This window comes from Gavia stellata, chromosome 13 (assembly GCF_030936135.1).
Source record: "Gavia stellata isolate bGavSte3 chromosome 13, bGavSte3.hap2, whole genome shotgun sequence".
In the NCBI taxonomy this organism is placed as follows: Eukaryota; Metazoa; Chordata; class Aves; order Gaviiformes; family Gaviidae; genus Gavia; species Gavia stellata.
The window spans coordinates 3022334-3044414 of record NC_082606.1 but is presented as its reverse complement, the minus strand read 5'-3'; the positions used below and the strand labels follow the sequence as shown (position 1 = coordinate 3044414).

General features: G+C 61.3%; 2 protein-coding genes across 2 annotated transcripts in view; one reads left to right on the top strand and one right to left on the bottom strand.

Moving 5' to 3' along the window:
- Window positions 1–616: 616 nt before the first annotated feature.
- On the top strand, window positions 617–4362 carry LOC132318018 (cholesterol side-chain cleavage enzyme, mitochondrial). The gene is made up of 9 exons (XM_059824082.1): window positions 617–861; window positions 1384–1539; window positions 1744–1943; window positions 2364–2567; window positions 3090–3250; window positions 3328–3494; window positions 3640–3718; window positions 3931–4122; window positions 4240–4362. Exons 1-9 carry the CDS (start codon window positions 617–619, stop codon window positions 4360–4362), a joined length of 1527 nt encoding a protein of 508 aa, XP_059680065.1.
- A 468-nt stretch (window positions 4363–4830) lies between these two features.
- The window catches only part of CCDC33 (coiled-coil domain containing 33), a 44559-nt gene continuing 27308 nt past the window's right edge, over window positions 4831–22081 (bottom strand). The window contains exons 13-23 of the mRNA XM_059824107.1: window positions 17673–17798; window positions 8990–9096; window positions 8515–8674; window positions 6965–7160; window positions 6759–6847; window positions 6403–6534; window positions 6139–6211; window positions 5768–5889; window positions 5469–5552; window positions 5269–5364; window positions 4831–4893 (exon numbers count right to left, since the gene is read on the bottom strand). Of these exons, the coding sequence (XP_059680090.1) occupies window positions 4831–4893; window positions 5269–5364; window positions 5469–5552; window positions 5768–5889; window positions 6139–6211; window positions 6403–6534; window positions 6759–6847; window positions 6965–7160; window positions 8515–8674; window positions 8990–9096; window positions 17673–17798 (1248 nt within the window). The remainder of the gene's footprint in view (window positions 4894–5268; window positions 5365–5468; window positions 5553–5767; window positions 5890–6138; window positions 6212–6402; window positions 6535–6758; window positions 6848–6964; window positions 7161–8514; window positions 8675–8989; window positions 9097–17672; window positions 17799–22081) is intronic.

Sequence of the window (22081 nt, the reverse complement as noted above, 5' to 3'; positions counted from 1 at the left end):
TGACAGCGATGCTCTGGGGCAGGAGAGCCGGGAAGGGGGGACCTGTGACCCCCAGCACCCTCTGCCCTGGGGAGGGCAGAGGGGAGACACCCCCAGCGATGCCCGGGCAGTCCCCAAGCCTGTCCCCTCCCGCGGTGACCCATCAGGCCTGAGCTTTATTAAGTCTATTTTGTCCCCTAGAACATTTTTATCATTATTTTTTATCATATTTTATCATATTATTTTTTGCAGACAAAACATTTCCCCCCCTCAGCAGCCAGGTTTTCATTTTCGGCGCTTGCAACAGCACCTGCTTTTATCGGGGTGGCACGGGCCACCCGCCAGCGTCACCCCTCGTCACCCCACGCCGCTCAAGATCTGCGCGTCGCCCGGCAAGCCCCGCGACGGCAAGGCTGGGAGGGGACGATGCTCTGCAAACCTTTCCGTTCGCCTGCCCCATGCCCCAATGGCCACCTTCTCGCTGGGGCGAAGCGCCCTGCGCCCCGTCCCTGTCCCCGTCCCTGGGGCGGCCGTGACTCATCGGGAGGCGGGCGAGAGCATCTCGCCTTGAGCGAGGCCGGCCGGTGGGGGATAAGAGCGAGGCCACCCTCGCCTCCCTCTCCCGTCGCCCGCTCCCATGCTCGCCCGGGCTGCGCCCAAGCCAGGCGCCTGGTGGGGATGGTCCCCTGCCCGAGCCGGGGGATGCCGCTGGGCTGGGGGGGCTGTCACCCCCATCCCATCGACTCCTCGACCCTTCAACCAGCTGCCTGGTGACTGGCGAGCCGGCTGGCTCAACCTCTACCGCTTCTGGCAGGAGGGCGGCTTGCACAACGTCCATCACATCATGGCTCGCAAGTTCCAGCAGTTCGGGCCCATTTACAGGTGAGGTACCGGCATCCCATCCCCTGCTCCCCGGCTCCGGCTGCCTTTCCAGTCCGGGCTGCTGCTGCTATTCCCAGCCCTGCTCCGGGTGAGAAGAGGGGGAAATAGGTGGCCGTGCGCCAGCCAGGCTCGATGCCACGGTGAGGGGCGAGAGGGGAGACCCGCTCGTACCTTGTGGGTGTGGGGTGTCGGGAGGAGGGGGCGGTGGGGCTGGAGAGGGGCTCTGCCCCCCCCGCCCCGATCTCCGAAGGTCCAGAGCTGATATCCCCAGGCAGAAGTGGATGGGGATCCAGCACCCCTGCTCTGTGCCTGCCTGAGCCCTGGGGGCCTGATCCTGGTGCTGAGCTGCTGCATCCCGTGGGATGGGACCTGCAGGCAGGATTTTGGCGGGTGCAAGGGGGAGGGTGGTTGATTTGAGGGTGCTGGGGGAAGGTGCTTGATCTGGGGAGATGTGGGGCTGTGGGGGGGGGATGTGGGTGAGGGCCGGGGTGCGGGACTGACCCCCCCTCCGTGCCCTGGCAGGGAGAAGCTGGGTGTCTATGAGACCGTCAACATCATCAGCCCCCGGGATGCCGCCACCCTCTTCCAGGCGGAGGGGACGCTGCCGGAGCGCTTCAGCGTGCCCCCCTGGGTGGCTTACCGCGACTACCGCAGCAAGCCCTACGGCGTGCTCCTCAAGTGAGTCGAGGGGCTGGGGAGGGGGTGTCCCCTAAAAATGGGGCTCCCAGGTCCTGTCGCAATAGCCCCGGCACACGGGGAGGTGGGAAGCTGGAGCACCAGGAGGGTGATGGGGACCTGTGCTTTGGGGGGGGTGGCATCCTCTGGGAGGGTGGATGTGGGGGGGGGACACGCCTCTGATCCCCCCACTTCGGTGTCCCGCAGGACGGGGGAAGCCTGGCGCTCGGACCGCCTGATGCTGAACAAGGAGGTGCTGTCGCCGCAGGTGGTGGAGGGTTTCGTGCCCCTGCTGAGTGAGGTGGGCGAGGACTTCATCCGGCGGGCACGAGCCCAGGTGGGGAAGAGCGGCCGGGAGTGCTGGACGGCCGACTTCACCCACGAGCTCTTCCGCTTCGCCCTGGAGTGTGAGTGTCAGGGGCTGGTCAGCCGACCCCAAACCTGGGCTGAGTCTCCGTGAGACATGTCCCTCCCCAAAACACCCCTTTGCAGGGTGCTTGACATGGGCAACAGGCTGTGTTTCCCGCAGCTCCATCCTCAGAGATGGCAAACGAGCTTCTCCTCCAAAGCTGTAGGGTCTAGAGGGATGTCCTCTCACCGGGCAAGTAGAGAACAACTCAACACTGTTGATAAAACAGTGTTTTACCATCTGCTGGTCATCAGCTGGTAGACAACTCTACCCAACAAGGGAACCCTCTGTGGTGCCGTGATGCTCGGAGCGAGCAGGAGGCCAAGCTGGATCCCCATAGCCATGGAAAGGCTGGATTTGGCCATGGGAGGGTGGAGGAGATGGGGACAGGGTCCCCTAAGGGGTGCTGTGCTTGCAGCCGTGTGCCATGTGCTGTACGGGGAGCGGCTGGGGCTGCTGCAGGACTTCGTGGACCCCGAGGCGCAACGCTTCATCGACGCCGTGACCCTGATGTTCCACACCACCTCGCCCATGCTCTACCTGCCACCCGCCCTCCTCCGCCACCTCAACGCCAAGACGTGGCGGGACCACGTCTGGGCCTGGGATGCCATCTTCACCCAGGGTGAGCGTTCCTCCTGTCCGCACCTCCCTGTGTCGCCCAAGACCCCTTTGAGGACTTGGCTTCATAGCGCAGCCTCATCTCACCAGCGTGGAGACCTTCTCCTGGGTCCGATCACCCAGCACAGGGCCACCAAGGCCAGGAAGGCTTTCCACATTTGGAGCTTGTGGGATGGAGCAATGGGGAACCCAGCCAGGAGCGATGAAGGGCAGATGATGGGCATCACGTTGAGGGCAGCTGCCCTCCCAGAGGGGCTTGCGGGCTCAGAGAGCTTTTGGCACCGGGGACAACCCTCCTGCATGATGTCCCCCCCTGGGGCACCCTCACCCCCCCACCCTCCGTGCCCACCCAGCCTCTGGTTGGTCCCGCAGCAGGGACCGCAGTCCCAAGCTGCTGCAGGGGCGAGTCCCACGGAAAAGCCACTGGCATGGGGAGGCGATGTCCTAAGGTGCCACATCTGGTGCCTTCCTCCTCCACCGTGGCCCTGGGGGAGGAAGGCCACCCCATGTCTCCGCATCTCCTCAGCGGACAAATGCATACAAAACGTTTACCGGGACCTGCGGCTGCAACGGAAGAGCACCAGGGAGTACATGGGCATCCTCTGCAGCCTCATCATGCAGGACAAGCTGCCCTTGGATGACATCAAGGCCAGCGTCACCGAGATGATGGCGGGTGGCGTGGACACGGTGAGGAGCGGGTGGGGTTGTTGGGCAGGGAGAAGGTCCTGGTGGGTGTTGAGCCTTGCTCCCCTGCCCCGCTCCAGACCTCCATGACGCTGCAGTGGGCCATGTTCGAGCTGGCACGGTCCCCGGGGGTCCAGGAGCAGCTACGGGCCGAGGTCCTGGCCGCCAAGCGAGAGGCAGCGGGGGACAGGGTGAAGATGCTGAAAACCATCCGGTTGCTCAAAGCTGCCATCAAGGAGACGCTCAGGTGAGGAGGAGCCCCCGCCGAAAAACACCCCCCAGCCCCTTCCCTCCCCAAATCGCTGGTGCTGCTGGGGTGTCGCGCATCGAGGCGGGACCTGGGCGGGCCAGGCTGTCCCTGAAATCAGGTGTGTGGGACCTGTCCCCCCCAGGCTGCACCCTGTGGCGGTGACCCTGCAGAGGTACACCACGCAAGAGGTGATCCTCCAGGACTACCGCATCCCCCCCAAGGTGAGCACAGCCACCGGGTCCCTCCTCACCCCCACCCGCTTCACACGGGGCTCTGGGTGGAGGCAGAACCCGGAGACGGGTGGGTGACATGGGGGAGCAGCCGTGGGGCTCATCCGGGGCTGGATCCCAGCCGTGCACCCCCTTCCTGCACCCTGAGCACCGGCGAAGCCCCACGGGGAGCCCAGACCCATGGGGCTGATCCTTCCCCGCAGACGCTGGTGCAGGTGGGTCTCTACGCCATGGGGCGGGATGCGGAGGTCTTCCCCAAGCCGGAGCAGTTCAGCCCCCAGCGCTGGCTGGCAGCCGGCCCCAAGCACTTCAAGGGGCTGAGTTTCGGTTTCGGACCCCGCCAGTGCCTGGGGCGCCGGATCGCCGAGCTGGAGATGCAGCTCTTCCTCATGCACGTGAGCATCCCGCTGCTGGGGACACCGGGGACTTGGTGCTGGAAGGGACCGGGGAGGTGGCACGCGGGTGTCGGTACCTCCGGCATTTCCCACCCGTTCTTTTCTCCTCCATCCCAGATCCTGGAGAACTTCAAGATCGAAACCATGAGAGCGGTGGAAGTGGGGACCAAGTTCGATCTCATCCTGATCCCGGACAAACCCATCTACCTGACCTTACGGCCGCTTGAGTCCCGAGCGTGAGGAGCTCGATCCTGGGGTGACACCCAGCCGGTCCCAGTTTGGGGGACAACCCCAAAAGCCCGGCAGGCGCTTTCGGCTCCTTACAGCCAGATTCCGGCCCCGGGGTCTGTCATTTGGGGGACGCCTGGGACGCTTTCATGGCCACAGCCTTGCCTTGGCGCATCCCTGCCTTCGCTCCAGCCCGCTCAAGGCTGCGCTTACGCCACGGGGGAGATAAACCGGAGCAACCCCGGCCCCGCTGCCGCCCCTGTAACCCCCACGGGAGCGTGGGGTGGGTGGGTGCTCCCGCACCCCTCCGGCTGCTCGGGGGATCCCCAGGGGCCACGCTGGGGACCGTGGCCACGCTCCCCCAACACCGTCTAACGTTTTGCTTCGCCTTGAATTTGCTTTGTAATTTCATCACGCAAAAAAAAAAGCACCAGCTCCTTTCGCCAGCGTTAGGTCGCTCCGTCTCTCTCTCTCTCCAGGCTAGGGCAGGGGGGCCAGGGTCTGGGGTCTTCTCAGGGGGGCCGTGGGGGTCGCAGATGGGTTCTGGTGGGAAATGGGAAAAGGTCTCGGGGAGCTGTAAATCCATTCCCCCTCCCAGCTCCCCTGGGGGGCATCGGTTGTGGCTGCGATAAGGGGGTCTGGGGTTGTTGGGGGGGGTTTCTCCTGGGATGCTGGGGGGGGTCCTGCAACCCTAGGGACCACCCTCCCACCTTGCTCAGGGACCTGCAGGGAAACTGAGGCAAATCCCCCCCTGAAGTGGGGGTGGACATGGAGACCCCCCCCACTATCACCCCACTCCAGCTGCCTGGGTGCAGAGGGGCAGCTCTGACCCCCCCGTCCTTCCCCCTGGCAGCAAACCCCGGTTGCCAGCACCCATGTGGGGTGGCCCTGGTGTCCCCCCCAACCCCGGGTGCTCACCGAGGCGGGGGCATGGGGGAAGCCGTGCTCCCGCTCCAGCAGACGAGTGCCGAGCTCCTGCTTCTCCCGTCCCCACCTCCTCGCCGCCTCCTCCAGCTGGGACAGACCCAAAGCAGGCTGGCTCTCTCCAAGTTGTGGGGGCCAGAGGTGCCCCCCCCCACCCCAAGCCATCAAGTGGGGTGCGGGAGGGCGATGCCCACCTGCCTCTCCAGCACCCGCCCGCGGGCTTGGGCTTCCTCCAGCCTGGCCAGCAGAGTCAGCTTCTCCGTGCCCCCAAAAACACCCTGCGGGCCACGAGATGAGCAGGAGCGGGGAAAGGCAATGCCAGATTACCCCGCTTCCCGTCCCCGCTCATGGGGGGTGGCTATCGTCCCACCGCGCGAGATGCCACCTGGGTGGTGCCCCCAGCGTGCCTCGGTCACCTTCCCCGGTGTTGCTTTCTGGGGGTGGCACGGCTCTGCCCCCCATCCCAGCCCTGTGCCCCCCTCCCCAGTCTCACCGGCAAGGCTGGGGGCCGCGGGGCGATGGGGGGCGAGGGGTGGGGGGGTCTCGCCAGCTCCTCCCGCAGCCTGTGGTTCTCGGCCAGCAGTGCGGCGTACGCCTCCCCGGAGAGGGCTTCGCCTGTGGGATGGGATGGGGGGGCCACGGGGATGTGTCCTCCATGCTCCCCCCGTGGAGAGATGGGTGCTAGGAGCAAGCCCTCGCCTCCCCCACGCCCAGGGACGGGTGCTGGAGGGCTCAGGACCAACTCTGATGCCCCACCGCAGACCATCCCACGGTGCAAACCATCAGAAGGAGATGGCCACCAGTGGAGCTTGGCAGCTATATATGGGTGCCCCCCCCAGGGTCCCCGTCCCCACTTGCACCCACCCGCTGGCTTCTCAGCGCTCCTGCCCACCCCGGCGAGCTTCTTCTGCAGCATCCGCTCCATCGCCTCGATCACCTGCGGGAGAGCAGAGCTGTCCCCACGTCACCAGCTCAGTGATGACCATCACATCTCCCCAGCCACTGTGGTCCTGGCACTGGGTAGCACTCATGGATGGGTGGAACAGGCCACAGGGTCCCGTCTTCTCCAAAGAGCCTCGTGCCCCCCAACCTGCCCTTCTCACCCCAACCTTGTGCCCCCCAACTCACCTTCTCCTGTTGCCGCACCGTCTCCTCCAAGCCCTTTGTCTTGGCCACCTTCTCCTGGCACCTCCTCAGCGTGGTTTGTTGCTGCTGGTGGGCTTGCTGGAGCAACACCAGGTCCTTCTCCCGATCGTTTTTCTGGTGGGAAGGAAGGGAAAAAACCCCCAGGGACCTCCGCGCTGAGCCTCAAGCCTTGGGGCATCGCTTGTAGGGCTGGGAGAGCCTCATGGTGGGGGTCCTGGGGTTCTCAGGTGCTTGCTTGGCAACAGGGGTGTCGGGATGTTCTCCCTGCTGCCCCCCTGCTTCTCCACTCCCACCCCATCCCTCGGGCAGCCCCTGCCCACTCCTGCCGGTGTCCGTACCCGGATCAGCTCATTCTGCAGCCGTTGGACACGGTCCTTCAGCCTCTTCATCTCCGCCGTGCGGGCCACCAGCTTGCGCTTCAGGGTGGCTGCAACAGCCCGTGCCACATCCTCATCACCCAGCCGGGGGGTGGCGCGGTCCCCTCCGCTGCGCCAGGGAGAGGAGGGGTCCCCCAGTTTCCACCTCCCCCTTCCCCATCACGCACTGAGCCTGTCCAGCAGCTCCTCCCGGGTCATGACATCCAGGTCCGTGTCGGCGAGCAGAGCATGGCCCAGCTCCTCCTGCGAGGCCAGGCTGCGACGCAGGTGCCCGTTCTCCACCTCTAGGCTGGTGACGTGCTGGCGCAGGGACAGGAGGTCCCCAGCCATCCGCTTCAGTGCCAGGCGGTAGCTGCTCACCTCCTGCCAGCCCAGAGCAGAGCTGCTGGCACCCCGCTGCCAGCCAGGGCTTTCCCCGGCACCAAGAGCTCAGCTGAGGGTATTTGTCTTGAGGGTCAGACCCATCATGGAGGAGCTAAGAAACATCCAGTTTTTCCCCTCCTCTTGCAACCATGCATCCTTCTCCTCCCCATCCGTCCATGCAGCCATGTAGCCATCCTTATCTTCTCCATCCATCCATCCATCCACCCATCTTTCTCTTCTCCATCCATCCTTCTCCAACCACGCATCCTTCTCTAGCCATCCATCCTTCTATTCTCCATCCATCCATCCATCCATCCATCCATCCTTCTCTTCTCCATCCATCCTTCTCCAACCACGCATCCTTCTCTAGCCATCCATCCTTCTATTCTCCATCCATCCATCCATCCATCCATCCTTCTCTTCTCCATCCATCCTTCTCCAACCACGCATCCTTCTCTAGCCATCCATCCTTCTATTCTCCATCCATCCATCCATCCATCCATCCTTCTCTTCTCCATCCATCCTTCTCCAACCACGCATCCTTCTCTAGCCATCCATCCTTCTATTCTCCATCCATCCACCCATCCATCCATCCATCCTTCTCTTCTCCATCCATCCTTCTCCAACCACGCATCCTTCTCTAGCCATCCATCCTTCTATTCTCCACCCATCCGTCCTCCTCTCCCGTCCCTCCAAACCTCCTCCTCCCCACCCACCCACCTCTCCCTCCACCCAACAGAACCCCCCCCCATTTCCCCATCTCTTCCTACCACCCCCCTGGGGGAAAAACATCTCTCCCAAGGATGTGGGGCAGAGTAGCGTTGAAGCTGGGGGTCAGCCTCAAGCTTTGAGCCTTACGGGGCTTTGCAGGTCTTTAAAAGAAGGGAGGTGGTGAAGAATAACGCAAGGATGAATGTTTTATACGGAGGAGGGTTTTTTAGTACCCGTGTGGCTGGGGAACGTCTTGCCAGGTGATGTTGGGGGGAAACAATTCCCCAAGGGTTTGCATCTTCTCAGACTGACTCTCCTGAATCCCTCCCTGCCACGCTGGGCTGCGGAGAGGATCCCGGCAGCGGGGACCTTGGCCGGAGGGAGCCGCGTGCTTCCAGCTCCCCTGGCCTCCCGCTCCCAGCCTTGGGGATGGCCTTGGCCAGCGGCCCGTGGGGGGGACTGCGGTGTGGGGAGGGGGTGCAGCAGCATCGCGCAGCCTTGGGGAAGGGGGGAAGGGGGGGGCAGGTGCAGCGAGAGCCTTGGCTCCTTCCCCCCCATCTGCCCGAGAGCTGTTTCATATGGGACTCGGTTCATGCCCAAGATAAAGGCAAGGGCTGCCCCCCCGCCCCAGACCTTCCCTCACCGGCAGCGTAGAGCCGCCAGCAGCCTGGCTTCGGTCCCCACGGGAGCCAGGACCCACCTCGGGGACACTACTGTCCCCTCCGGTGCCCCCACTGCCCCCCGCTCCTCCCGTCTCCCCGGCACTCACCGGCTCCTGGTGGTCCCCGACGATGTCCTGGGACCTGCGGAGCAGGGAGCGGGGGGACACCCTTGGCCAGCTGCTCCCACCGGAGTGAAACACCGGCAAAGCCTTGGCCGGGGAACCCTCCGTAGGAGAGAGGAGCCTGTCTGGGGTGCCGGGGGGGCAAGGCACGTGCTGGTGGGGTGCAGGAAGGGTGGGAGGCTGGAGAGGATGAGGAGGAAGATGGGCAGTGATGGGGCAGGAGGAGAAGCTGCTGGGAAAGACATGGGGAGAACGGAGGGAGGAGGAAACCGCCCCAAGGAGGATGAGAAGAAGGAGCCAAGAGGGGGTTGCAAAACCAGTGGGGCCCCCATACCTCTGCTCCTCTGACAGTGCTCCTGTCCCACACAGGAACGGCTGCTTTCCGGGCAGGATGCTGGCCACGGCGTCAGCCGCCGGGAGGGATGCATCGTCTCGGTGGAGCTGGCAGGAGACATCGGAGTGGAGGATGAGGAACAAGCTGGGGAAAGCCCTCCGAGAGGAGCAGCAAGCTCCATCAGCCCCTTCCCCACAGCTAGGAGCAGCTCTCCCGGCTTTCACCTGGAGCAAAACACCTTTGCCGTCGTTGCTTTGGGACCAGGATCCAGCCCTGCCCCAAAAACCTCTGGCATCTCTGGCTGAGATGCTTCCAGCATCTCCCTTTGGGGCTTGGATGCAATGTGGTGTGGCCACGGGGCTGGAAGACCTTCTCCTGAGGATGGGGACGCTTAGAAACGCCTGGCTTTGGGCATCACCTCATGGCTGGACTGTTGAGCCATGTGCCCTTGGGAGGAAATTTGGCTACCACCGAAAGCAAACCCAGCCGGGTGCTGCCCCTGTAACAGGGACCTCTGGGTCCTCGGCCGCCGTTGGTGACACCAGCAACAGAGTGACGTCCCCGTCCCCACCCACCGCCCCCCGGCACTCACAGTGGAGGAGAAGGGTCTGTAGTACAGCATCACCCCCGCGCCCGGGGTGCCCCGGTCCCCCCGGCACCCCGTTCCCGGCAGCCAGCCCTGCCCGCCGGCGGGTTGCCAGGCTCTGCCTGCCCCAAACAAACTCCCCGCAGCTCGGCCAACATCCCGTCCCCTCGCCGCCACCCCAGCTGCCGGCCGGTGGACTCACGGTGATGCCGGGGGGTTGAAGCATGAGGAAAAGCTGATTTTCCCCGGCCCTTTCTGCTGGCAAAGGGAATTAGCTTGGCACGGTCGTTGCTACAACACAACCCTCCTCTTAGCAACCCCTCCTGCAGCAGCTCAGCACCTAAAATCACCCAGCTGCACCCGGATGGGTGCATTCCAGGCGCAGGCAGGTGCAGGCAGCTGGTTCTGCTGCTCCCCGCATCTCTTCCCCTTGAGCATCCCTCCAACCGTCGCAACTCCCGTTGTTGCCACTCCCAAAGCCGCGGGGGCCAGCGAGCAATTCTCTTGGAGACACCAGCCCCTCGCTGCCCCCAGCCCTCCCTCCCCAGCCCCAGCCCGGATTCGGCCGCCGTTGCCTTATCTCCCGCTCCCAGCAGCGCAGACCCAAGGAGGTGACTCGGTGGCGGCCACCGCCGGGTCCCAGCGGGGCCGGGTGGCTCCGGCGGTGATGGCACCTCATTTCCATGCCTTGGATGAGGGCACGGAAACGCTCTCCCCTCGCAGCATGCTCCTCTGATGTTTCAAACGCTCAATTAACTTCTGAGGACCCACGTCTTGGAGACGCTGGGTGGCATCGGGCTTCAGCTCTGCTTTGGGGTTTGGCCTGATCCCAAGCAGAGAATAACTCGCTGCTCGACCCCTGCTTTCATCCTGAGATTGAATTTATAGTTTTAAGGCGTGGGATACTCTGCTCCAACCGTCCCATCCCCCTTTTGGGATACCCACACCCCTATCCCCGGCTGCGGGGACGACCCGAGAGACCCAAGAAGCTCTTGTGCCTCCCACCCGCTGCGGCATCCCGCATCCCCCTCTCCTTCGACGTGTGTTAAGAAACAAAGGGGCCTGTGTCGGTCGATGGAGCCCCTCCATTCCTCGTCCCACGCCATCAATTTTTCATCAAAGAACCGGTGGGAAGCGCGCAATTATCTGCTCCATCAATAATGCACGGGGCTGCGCTTGCCTTGCCCGGGCCGGGCAGCTGCTTTCCCTGTCTGCGCTGGAAGCTGTTGGCTTGAACCACGGCTTTTCTAGGCTCAGACAGCTTTTAATCCCAACCTAACGCTGCTCAGACACCCACCAGCCCGTATTTCTGCCTGCGCTCCCGCTCCCGGCAGGCAGCATCGCCCCGGCGCTGCCTCTGGGGACGGGGGCAGAGTTAAGGGTATTTGGACACATTTTCCCCCACACCTCCTATCTCAAATCCACCCGGAGATAGCTGCATCTCGCCTTCCCGCAGGGGTCCGGGATGAAAGGCTGGGAATCCATGTCTGAAACGATGGCAGCTTTGAAACTCCTGGCACTCGCTATTTATTTTTTAATTATTTTTTCTTTTTTTTTCCCCATCAATTCCAAGCCTCTGAAGCTTCCCCTGCCTTTGGAGCCTTTCATCCGCCCCGACAAGCCGCCCCCCTCCTTCCCCTATTTGCTTAACCCAAGTTGGGGTTTTTTTTAAATTTATTTACTTAACAAATTGCTACGAGACGCTTTGATGTATCTGATTCACTCGTATCGATTCATCTCCAGACGGGCGAAGGAGCAGCACGGAGCAAAGCGAGGAGGGGGAGCTGGCAATAAACCTCTGCGGGAGGCAGGTGGGGAGCCCACGGGTCCGAAAACGGCCAAAAATAAGGTGTGCCAGAGGATGCTGCAGCCACGTGGCATGGCCTGACCCCGGCCCCGGCCAGGGAGGGGACAGCAATGTTCCCTGGAGAGAGGCTGAGGATGGGCCAACTCGTTTCACTTGTGAGCACGGAAGCATACGAGCCCCTGGCAGTGCACCAGCATCTTCCGCAACACGGTCTCCCTCCAGCCCAACAAATAACGCGTCCCTGGATGAGTATTGAGCCCAATTCCTTAATTGTTAGGAAGATGGGATAAGCTCGGATTTACATATTTGAGGAAAAAAAATTGCTGCAGCAGCTTAGGAAGATCAGAGGGGAAAAAAAAAAATCCCATTTTCCCCTCTTTTCTGTAAAAAAAAGCTCCCGAAACCATCAGGAGATGCTTTGCCCGATGCCCCCATCAACCTTACCCATCCCTTTGGGATGCGGGTAGCGGATGGGGCTGGGGGGGGATGTCCCCGCTGCCCCCAGCCCCTCCCTGGGGACCCACCGCTACCCAAACCCAGCGTCCGGACGCCCTGGGGGGCGGCTCAGTGGGGCAACTGGGTTGTTCGTTTCCCCCCCCCCCTTCCAAAATCCAAGTATTTCCCCAGGGAACCCCAACACCCCCCAGGGATTTGCAGGTCCCCCGGGGGAAATCCGGTGATTTTGAGCCCGGCAGCTCCCCGCACACCTCAGTGGGATGCCCCAGCCGGCGAAAGGCAGCAAATAAGCGGGTTTTTATCTGATTAAACCAAAGCTGAACTCCCTTCCCGCGCATCGGGGCGAGGGGGGGAGCCGTTCCGGGGCGGCGTATATTACCCAAAGCATTACAATTCAATTTAAGAGTTAATTGGATTGCATTGAAAAGCGCTTAATCTGAGCCGAGTTCGATTTAATAGAGACACCACATCTCCCGCTCCCTTCCCAGCCAAGGACGATGATTTTAAGGCGGGTGATTACCATCGCTATCCGGCTACGGGCCCGGCTGCCGGCTGCTGATAATCGTGTCGTACAAGGAAATAAAAGCCTCTGGATTACACCGGGTAACTCGGGGAGGGAAGATGCTCGGTGTAGAGATGACTGCTCCTCGGGCTCCCGCCCGCCCGCCTGCTTCTTCAAGATAAGGCTCAAGAAAGCAGCTGTGCCACCGGCAGAGACTCTGATTCCTCTGCGAGTCGCTGCTGCTTTATTTTCCTCAAAGAAAAAGAAGAAAAAAAAAAAAAGAGAGAGAAAAAAGGCTGCTAGAAGAGGTGGGATGACTTGTGAGAGCAAACTCCGGCTGAGTCAGCTCCTGGCTCCTGAAAAAAAACCCATTTTTCCCCCCATCTGCTTTTGGGAGGGATGGGGACAGCCGGAGTGATGTCCCCAAGCGATGTCCGCGGTGACCAGGGGGAAAGGGAGGAAGGAGAGGTCAGCAGAGCCTCCCAGGATGGGTCTCTCCTCCCGGCGCGGGTCAGAGTATCCCCCAGCGCTGCTGCTCAGCCGGGACCACAAATTGGGGTCAGACCTGAAAAAGCCCACTCCTGAGATCAAAAAATAAGGGAAACGGGTTACGACCATTACCCCGGCTTCCCGCTGGGTATTTGTGGGTCTTTTTTTCCTCCTAGGAAAACATCCTCATCTGTGTTTTAAGATAAACACCTTTCCAGCAGTTGGGGATGTGAAGAAGTGGAGAAATATCACCAAAAAACCCCAATAGCGGCAGGAAGCTCGGCAGCTCCCCGAAAGCCCCCATTTCCAAATCTACCCCCCCCAACCCCTTTTAAAACCTGTGCGTGGGACCCGAGTTAAATACCTTCCCCTAACCCCGCACTTTTTAACCGCCCTCGAAGCCCACTGCGCCAAGAGCACCCAACACCCTGCAGCACCCGCCGGACCGAGCACCCGCCGCACCGAGCACCCACCACCCCGAGCACCCACCACCCCGAGCACCTCGTCTCCGGCCATCGGGCCCCATCCTTCGTTAATTAGCCCCGGGAAAGGCTGAGAAGTCACTAAACGAGAATGGATGAGCCCTTTTGGGCAATGTTAACCGAGGGTTTAGTCGCACCGCTGGGGCTGGGCTGGAGCAGGACACACAACGGCGTGCACATGCCGACGCACAGACCCAAAACACATTAAAAAATGGTATTTTGGAGGCAGTTTTCTCTTTTTCCCCTGATCTGGCTCACTGCTGGGGTCCCCGCTCCGTCCCCCCCAAAAGCCACCCCCGTGGCCACCCAGACCCAAGCAGGAGAAGCACGTGCAAAACCCACGAAGCCCAACCTCTTTCCCACCCCTTCCCAAAGTCTGGATCCCCAAAACCCCTCCTCGTGCAACGTACCTGCGGCACTCAGACCTTTTGCAACCCCCCCGACCCACTCCCGGGCTCCCCCACCCCTCTGCCCTTGGGTCCCTGCCCCTCCAGCACCCACCGCTGCCCTGCGAAAGCCACGTCCCTCTGTCCCCCTCCTTGCCATCCCACCTCGCCCCACCTTGCCCCCCAAAAATCAGCATTTCCAGCCCAGCCGGGCTGGAAGAAGGGACCAGGGATATCGCAGCCGGGTTTGGGGTGGCTGGCAGGCATCTGCCATGCCCTAAATCCCATCAGGGGCCTCTCGCCGCTTTGCGACACGGTCACCCCATCCACGCCCCGGTGTCACATAGGGGGGACACCGGGGGACCCACCCCTCAGCACGGCACCTTCATCGTCAGCGGGGCGAAAAGCTGATGGAATAAAAGGGGAAGGAAAGTGCTGAATCCTTCAGCTCCCTGAGAAGACGGGTGTAAATATCACCTGGGGTCACGTTAGCGGATTTACGGGTCTCTCTTATTAATTGGCTTAATCCTGTGTAACGCAACCGCTGGGGACCCCCACCCTCACCCACCCAGCCCCACGCACCCTGGGCCCGCTGCCTGCGGGTGCTCGGGCACCCATGGGTGTCCAGCTCCCCGGTAAACCCAACCGAGCCTCACCGGGGGGGCCAGGGCACAGCGGAGCACCCCCATTCCCAGCTTGCAACCACTCCTGCTGGCATCCCGGGCTCTCCCAGCCCCGGGAAGAGGAGCAACCACCCCGGGGGGGCTCGGCAGAGGGGGGGGGGGGGCTGACACTAGGTGGGACTGCAGCCTCGCAGCACCGTCAGCCCCGCAGCACCCTGTCCCTTGCAGCACCTTCTCCCCCTGCAGCACCTTCACCCCTTGCAGCACCCTCTCCCCCTGCAGCACTCTCTCCCATTGCATCACCTTCACCCTTTGCAGCACCCTCTCCCTTTGTAGCACCCTTGTCCCTTGCAGCACCTTCACCCCTTGCAGCACTCTCGGTCCCTGCAGCACCCTCTCCCCTGGTAGCACCCTGTCCCTTGCAGCACCTTCACCCTTTGCAGCACCCTCTCCCCTTGCAGCACCCTCTCCCCTTGTAGCACCCTCGGTCCCTTGCAGCACCCTCTCCCCCTGCAGCACCCTCTCCCCTTGTAGCACCCTGTCCTTTGCAGCACCTTCACCCTTTGCAGCATCGTCTCCTCTTGCAGCACCCTCTCCCCCTGCAGCACCCTCTCCCCTTGCAGCACCTTCACCCTTTGCAGCACCCTCTCCCCTTGCAGCACCTTCACCCCCTGCAGCACCTTCACCCTTTGCAGCACCCTCTCCCCTTGTAGCACCCTGTCCCTTGCAGCACCTTCACCCCTTGCAGCATCGTCTCCTCTTGCAGCACCCTCTCCCCCTGCAGCATCCTTTTCCTCTGCAGCACCCTCATCCTTTGCATCCCCCTCTCCCCTCGCAGCACCCTCTCCCCTTGCAGCACCCTCATCCTTTCCATCCCCCTCTCCCTTTGCCAGCGGGTCACCTTTGCAGGCACCAGCCCCGAGGAGCTGCTGGGCTCAGCAGTGCCACACCGTCCTGGGGGTCCGCTCCCGGTCACCGAGGCCGAAGACCCCGCTCAGCGGGTGCGGGAGCCCCCGTCTTCCTCGGAGCTCACCCAGCAGCTGGAAATGGGTGCAGTAAAGGGGCCCCGATGCTGCTAGCAAGCAAGAAATCCTGCCCCCCAACCAACACCGCCTGGTTTACCACCCCACGCCGTGTTTTGGGGGGGGGACAAGCTGCACATCTGGTCTCTCATGGGATGGAGCTGACAGCACCCGTGCAGTGCTGGGAATAAAATGCCAGCAAGGGAAAAATAAAATGATGTTTACTTCTCCCAGCCCCACCAGAGGCCTTTTGGCATGTAAAAGCCCCGGCGTCCCCGGGTGAGGGAAATAGGGGTGATGCGAGTGGGGAAAGAAAGGCTTGAAGAAGAAGCAAATGTTTGAAGAGGTTGGCAAAAACGCCCCCCTAATCGTTAAGTGCCACTTGTAAATTATTCATCGACTGGCAAGAAAGGCGCAAATCTATTCAGCGAGAGGGCAGAAGGGTGGAAAAACACCGTGGGGCTGAGCCCAGCCTAAACCTCAGCCTAAGGTCAGAGAGCTCCGGACCTCGGTGAGCCCAAGGTGGGGTTTAACATCCCAGCACCAAACCTGCCCGGAGGCTTTTCCGCCTCCGCGGGACCAGGGCAGGGATGGCTTATCCCACCTCCAATAATATTCCTCATGGTTTTGTTTTCCTCGCCCCCCCCTTTGCTCTTTAATGAAGGCATTAATGAGCGGATCTGGAGCAGGACCTCGAAAGCCGCAGGGTAGGGATGGGGATCCGGGTTTGATCAGCCGGAGCGGAGTGGGAAGAAGTGACAGGGCTGTGATCAGCCGAGTGCTTCCCTCCCTCCAAACCCCCCCTGAGCCTGCTGCTGGGGCAGGGGGGGGCTGTCATGTCCTGCCTCCCTCCCTCCCGCACGCTCCATTAGTAGGGTGTCAGCCCTGATTCCCGGGGCTGTCAGAAAACGTGTTTTCCAGGGTTTTCCAAGCAAATCCCCCACGTTGCAACGCAAACGGAGTGAAAATAATTTGCGCTTTAGGGGGAAGAAAAAAGCGAAAGAAAGAAAACGGTTGTCAAAGGTTGGCGGGGGGGGGAATAATAATCCTACCAGCAATGCTTTTGAGCATTTTTAGCTCAAAAAAGACAGGGCAGGCTGTGCCCAGGGCTTGCACAAGCCCTTTCTGTCCTCCCCAGCTCCCGCTGTCCCGCTCGGGCTTTAAAATCAGATTGTGGAATCATCCCTGAAACCTCTTCCCGCCCTCCCTCGCCTTATGGATGCAGGGATGCTCTTGCGAGGATACTCGGAGCTGGATTTGAGGCTGCTCGGGGCATCGGCGCAAGCAAACGGCAAAGCCGGGGGTGAAAAGACATCGCACGGATCACGTAGCGATGCCGGGGGCCGGATCCTGTGCAGGTCTGAAGGGTGTTGGGGCTTCTCTGGAGCGCCGGGGTAATTCAGTCCATCAATTTTGGACCTCGCATCCTCCTCGCTTTTAAGCCGTGCTGTGGTACCCGCCTCCGCACGCCCCATTACAGGTTTCTATTAGGCTGGGTGTAAAGCAATAAAGCTCAGTGGATTGGAGGAATTAAAACAGCTGGAGGAAAAAAAAAAAATAGCTTTTCTGTATTTTTATGGGGGGATTTTATTGCTAATTTTCTTCCCGCTTTGCAACCTGAATCGCGGGGAGAGGGATGGGGTCGAGGGTGGGGTTTGGGCAGGCGCCGGTGGGGACAGAGCTGGGTGTTTGGGCAGCGCGAGGCCCCTCCACCTCCTCCCTCCCAGCTATTTAATAAGCAGAATTGAGGTTTAACGACCTGTTATTTTGAAAGCCAGATGGCTGAAAGTACAGGAAGATATTAGGACCGTGAGGGCTGGGTTTGAATTCATCCAAGGGCTCCATTTATCAATACAAAGGGCTGGAGGAGGAGAGCAGCTGCCTTCTTTTTTCTTTCCCCCGGAGCCGAAAGGTATGAGCTGGAGGTGCCTGAGGTCGCCAACATAATGTAACAGCAGAGAATTTCCTACGTGGATTTGGGATGGAGCAATCGGATCAAAGCCAGGCTGCTCCGGCGAGCGCTGCCCCCAGCGAGGTGATGGGATGCTGAGCCCGCTCCACCCCTGTGTCACCCCAAAAGAGCCGGGGACTGGGGATGCAGGGAAAGGCTCCTCCACAGCCACGACACAAGAAATTATTGGTACAACCAGGCTACGGATAAAGCCCACCGCTCCCAGCAATGCGCGCATTGGCAGAGAGATTAAAATTTGGGATTTATGCCGGTTTTTCACCGGGGCGAGGCGGGGTGCAGGCCTTGGCGGCGGCTGGCAGGGCGACGCAGCGGGCAGGGTGTTGGTGTGGCATCACCGGCTGCTCTCATGGGTCCTTACCTGGCAATAAAATGGGCGCACAGGGGCTGCCCGCAGCTCTTCGCCCCTCTCGAGCGTGCCGGTGACGGCGGGATCCAGGCTGGGGAGGGCGTCGCTGCCCGACGGGGTCAGGAATGCTGCCGGTCTCTGGGAAGGGAGAGGCAACGGTCTGTAGGATGGATGGATGCGGTGACAGGGGCAATGAGGGGGCACCCGGATTGAGCTGTCCCCGCTGCATGGCCCCTGTCCCGCCATCCACCTCCCCGATACGCCACCAGGACCGGCGTGATGGGAAAGAGCTGTGGCTCAGCCACGCTCCTCTCATCTTTGCGAGGTGCGAGGGGAGCTTTGGGCAGAGAGGGGTTCCCTGGGGAGCCAGCGCTGGACTGGCAAGGCGAGGAAGAAGAGGAGGAGGAGGAGGTGGCAGTCCTTCGCACTGAAGCTGGTGTTGGTGGAAATAGCAGGTCTGTGCCCAGCTCAGCCCATCTCTCCCCTTCCCCGGGCGGGTGGGAGGTGGGTACCCAGGTCCTGCGGGCGCAAAGAGATGCTAAAAGCCACTCTCCTGCCTGACGTTGCCCCCAGGTTTGGTCCCCGCCGGACAAGGCACTGCCGGCACACCGACAGCCCCCGCCAGATCCCCTGCCAGACGCTGCCGGCAGCCGTAATGTGATTTCCCTGCCCCTCATTTCCCGCGCCTGGCTCTGCGCTCCCCGCTCTCCCCCTGCCAGCCTGGCTTTTATAGACTCCCCTCTAATCCGGTTAGAGGGGGAAGTCGGATCTAATGGAATAAACGATGGAGTCGGCACGCTCCTCGCTGCCGCCTGCCATGGCAAGGTCACGGATGGGGACCCTCGCCCCGTCCTGGCCATCCCAGCTCCCGGTATCGGGGCAGGTTTGGGCGATGGGGACCTGCCTCGTCGCTGGGATCCCTGCGTCGAGGCACGGCACCCCGGCACCCACTTATTTCACCGCCCAAGAGCCGGCGAGCGTGACCCGGCAAATCCCCGGCTCCCCCCCGCCACCTCCCCACCTCGCAGATGCTCTCTTCGCTTCGCCGGCCGAGCAATCAGGCTGGGCGCCATCCCCAAATTGGCTGCCGGCATGGGCAGCGGCGAAATGGCCCTCGGTGAGTATTCCTCCGTGCCCGCGCCCGGCCTCGCTTCATTAGTGCGGCTAACGAGGGCAGCGAGCATCCCCCTTCCCTGCAGCAGGAGGGATGAGGACGTGTGTCCGGAGGCGTCCCCGTGCCCTTCCCCACCGCTGCCTCATTAACACCATCAGCATCATCGTCCCCCGCGCCGCCGCGTTTCACGCCGCCGCCGGCCCCGACCTCAACCGAGCTCCTCCAGCATCAAAGGCGGGGTGAAGATGTCCCCCCGCCCCGCCACTCTCCCCCTCCTCGGGGAACAGCATCATGCAAAATGCAACAGTTTAGGCTCTGCCTGCAATTACCGAGGCCGGCGTACAGCTGCTGCCCGCCGCGCCGGAGCGACGGCCAGCCCGGCCCCGCCACCGTTGCCCACCGGAGAGCTGCTCGCCGGAGCGCACGTGCTCTTAATTCAATTAGCGCTGCCCTGAACGCTCCCCCGGGACCGGCGAGTGAAAACCAACAAATTCTCCTTAACAAAGACATTCCCGGCTTTTTTTTTTGGTTTTTCGCTGGCTCGGCGCTCCCCGGCTAATGATGCTCCCCGGCCAGCAGCGAAGCCGTAAAGCCTCTTGTAATCCGCCATGTGATAAGGGGAATGGGCGATACGCTTGATGGACAGGTGTCAATCAAGAGCTGGCAAGCGGGAGCGCCGCTGCCAGCAGTTTGGCCGCGCCGAAAGCCCTCAGTCAGCTCACCAAGATCCTCGGCAGGGAAAGGCGACGCTGCCCCAAAACAAACCTTTCACCAGCTTCTGCCACCCCTGTAATGGGGTTTGGGGCTAAAAACCCAATTTCCGTGCTCGTGGGGGACAAATCCAGCCAGAAAAGCTGAAATAACGGGATACACATGGTGATTCCCCACTCCCTGCCCAACTATAAACCCATTTTTTTTGCCAGCCCAAAAGGGGTTTGATCGCCGGGCTGGCACGGTGACAATTTACACCCCGGCGCTGTGACAATTTACGCCAGGCGCCGATCTGCTTCTGGTTGTAAATGGCAGCAATTACATAAATTAAGGCTGTTTAAGCAATGATATAGCCAGCCTGTTGATTTTTTTTTTTTTTGCCTTGCCTGGAAAAAAACAGCACTAGCTTTTCCCTTTTTCTTCCAGAGGCTGTCATCACGTGCCGGCGCGTCCCCAGACCCCGTCTCGGGTGACATGACCAAGGGCGCTCAGCAAAGTGGGTGGCAGAGGCCAGGGGCTGTGACCCCAAAGGTCCCAAGCGCCGAGTTAATGCGCTGAGCAAGGCGGGGTCGTGCCAAAACGAAGCGTAAAACAGGGCTGGTTAATAAACAGGGGCGATGAATAAATCCCTTAGGAATAAAGATGCCTCCGGTGTGTATTTTCCAGCCCTGGGATGGGGCTCAGCATCCCCAGGGGAACATGGGGAGCTGCATCCTGCTGACCCTGCATATGGATTTGCCACTGGATGGTGCATGGTCAAACTCATCTTTCCTGGGCGAGACACTAAATTTGGGGTGGAAAAAGAAGAACGAAGGGAAAACAGGAGACCGGCCTTGAGCCACAAGCCAGTACAGAGATGGATGAAGTCGGCTGCAGGTTTTTTCCCCCCCGCAAGAGTTTTTTCAGCCACAGCTGTTAATTTGCTAAAACGCCAGCGTTTTGCTGAAGTCTTTGATTTCTTTGTCTCCCTGAGATGATCAAAGTCTTTTGTTCTCGTTTGGGCTCCGAAGAGAGAGCGTGGGGGGGATGAAGGCAGGAGGGAAACGGGCTGGATGGGGGCAAAGTTGGGGGTCTCGGTGCCTTGACCTGGGGAGGGCGGGGGGGGCTGCAACCCCACGCTGCCCTTTCCCTGGGATAACACGACTCCTGTTTGCTCATCCCTGGTGTCGGGGCTCTTGGCTTTTAATAAAGCAGCTGCTCCAAACCCTTTCCCTGCGGCTATTACAAATGTAGCGGGCTTTTGAGACCCTGCAGAAATACTGGGGGATGACTCCTATTTATGGGGAGCCCCTTATCCCTAGAAAACCCTGGTGCTGAGGATATTTTCCCAGCACGGAGGGTCGATGTGAGCATTCGAAGCCAAGCTCTGGAGCATCCAGACCTCTGGTAGGAGTCAGTGTAATCCCCGCAGAGGCCCCGGAACAGTCGGGATTTACTCCCGGCTCCGAGTGTGCCGGGGAGTACAGATGGCCCAGGGTTTATTTAGCTGCTGTTTGTTATAAAAAGCCCAACCAATCGAGGTTACGCATTTTCAGCTCTCGACATTAAAGTAAAATAAAATAAGAAACGAGACGCGCTCGGTGAGTCTGTTCTCCTTTGCCATCTGCCTGGGGAGAGCTGGGGGGGGAGAGAGCACAGGGCAGGACAGGCAGGGATGTTGGGGCTCCTCACACCCCAAGAACGGGCAGGGATGCTGGGGGTCCTCGCACCCCAGGAATGGGCAGCAATGCTGGGGCTCCTTGCACCCCAAGAACAGGTAGGGATGCTGGGGGTCCTTGCACTCCAGGAACAGGCAGGGATGCTGGGGCTCCTCACACCCCAAGAATGGACAGGAATGCTGGGGCTCCTCGCACCCCAAGAGCAGGCAGGGATGTTGGGGCTCCTCGCACCTCAAGAACAGGCAGGGATCCTGGGGCTCCTTGCACCCCAAGAACAGGCAGGGATGTTGGGGCTCCTCGCACCCCAAGAACAGGCAGGGATGCTGGCACTCCTCGCACCCCAAGAATGGGCAGGGTTGCTGGGGCTCCTCACACCCTGGGGATGCGTAGGGATGCTGGGGCTCCTGGCACCCCAAGAACAGGCAGGGATGCTGGGGGTCCTCACACCCCAGGGACGGGCAGGGATGCTGGGGCTCCTTGCACCCCAAGAACAGGCAGGGATACTGGGGTTCCTCACACCCTGAGGATGGGCAGGAATGCTGGGGCTCCTTGCACCCCAGGGACCGGCAGGAATGCTGGGGCTCCTCGCACCCCAAGAACAGGCAGGGAAGCTGGGACTCCTCGCACCCCAAGAACAACCCTGGTACGGTGGTTGCCCCGACACCTCGCCGGGTCAGAACGGGCCCTGACTCTCTTTCTTGGCCGTTCTTTGGCCACTTCTTGCTGTCTCAAAGCCGAGCTCAGGACTAAACCAGGAGCTGAGGACTTGGAAATTCACCCTTTAAGCCTCTCGTGAAGCCTGGGGCTGCCCGAAGAGGGAGAGGAGAGGCTCTGCCCCGCGCTGCAACAGCATCACCATCTCCCCTGCCTGCAGGGCTGCGGTTTCGGGGTGCTGGGGATCACAACCAGCCGGCTGGGGGGGTCTTCCTTGGAAAATC

Bases quoted from the DNA above. Each gene is read 5' to 3' on its own strand.
- LOC132318018 (XM_059824082.1), top strand. From the start codon at position 617: ATGCTCGCCCGGGCTGCGCCCAAGCCAGGCGCCTGGTGGGGATGGTCC. The intron at 2,568-3,089 runs GTGAGCGTTCCT...GCATCTCCTCAG, and splicing joins GGATGCCATCTTCACCCAGG to CGGACAAATGCATACAAAAC. The intron at 3,495-3,639 runs GTGAGGAGGAGC...TGTCCCCCCCAG, and splicing joins GCCATCAAGGAGACGCTCAG to GCTGCACCCTGTGGCGGTGA.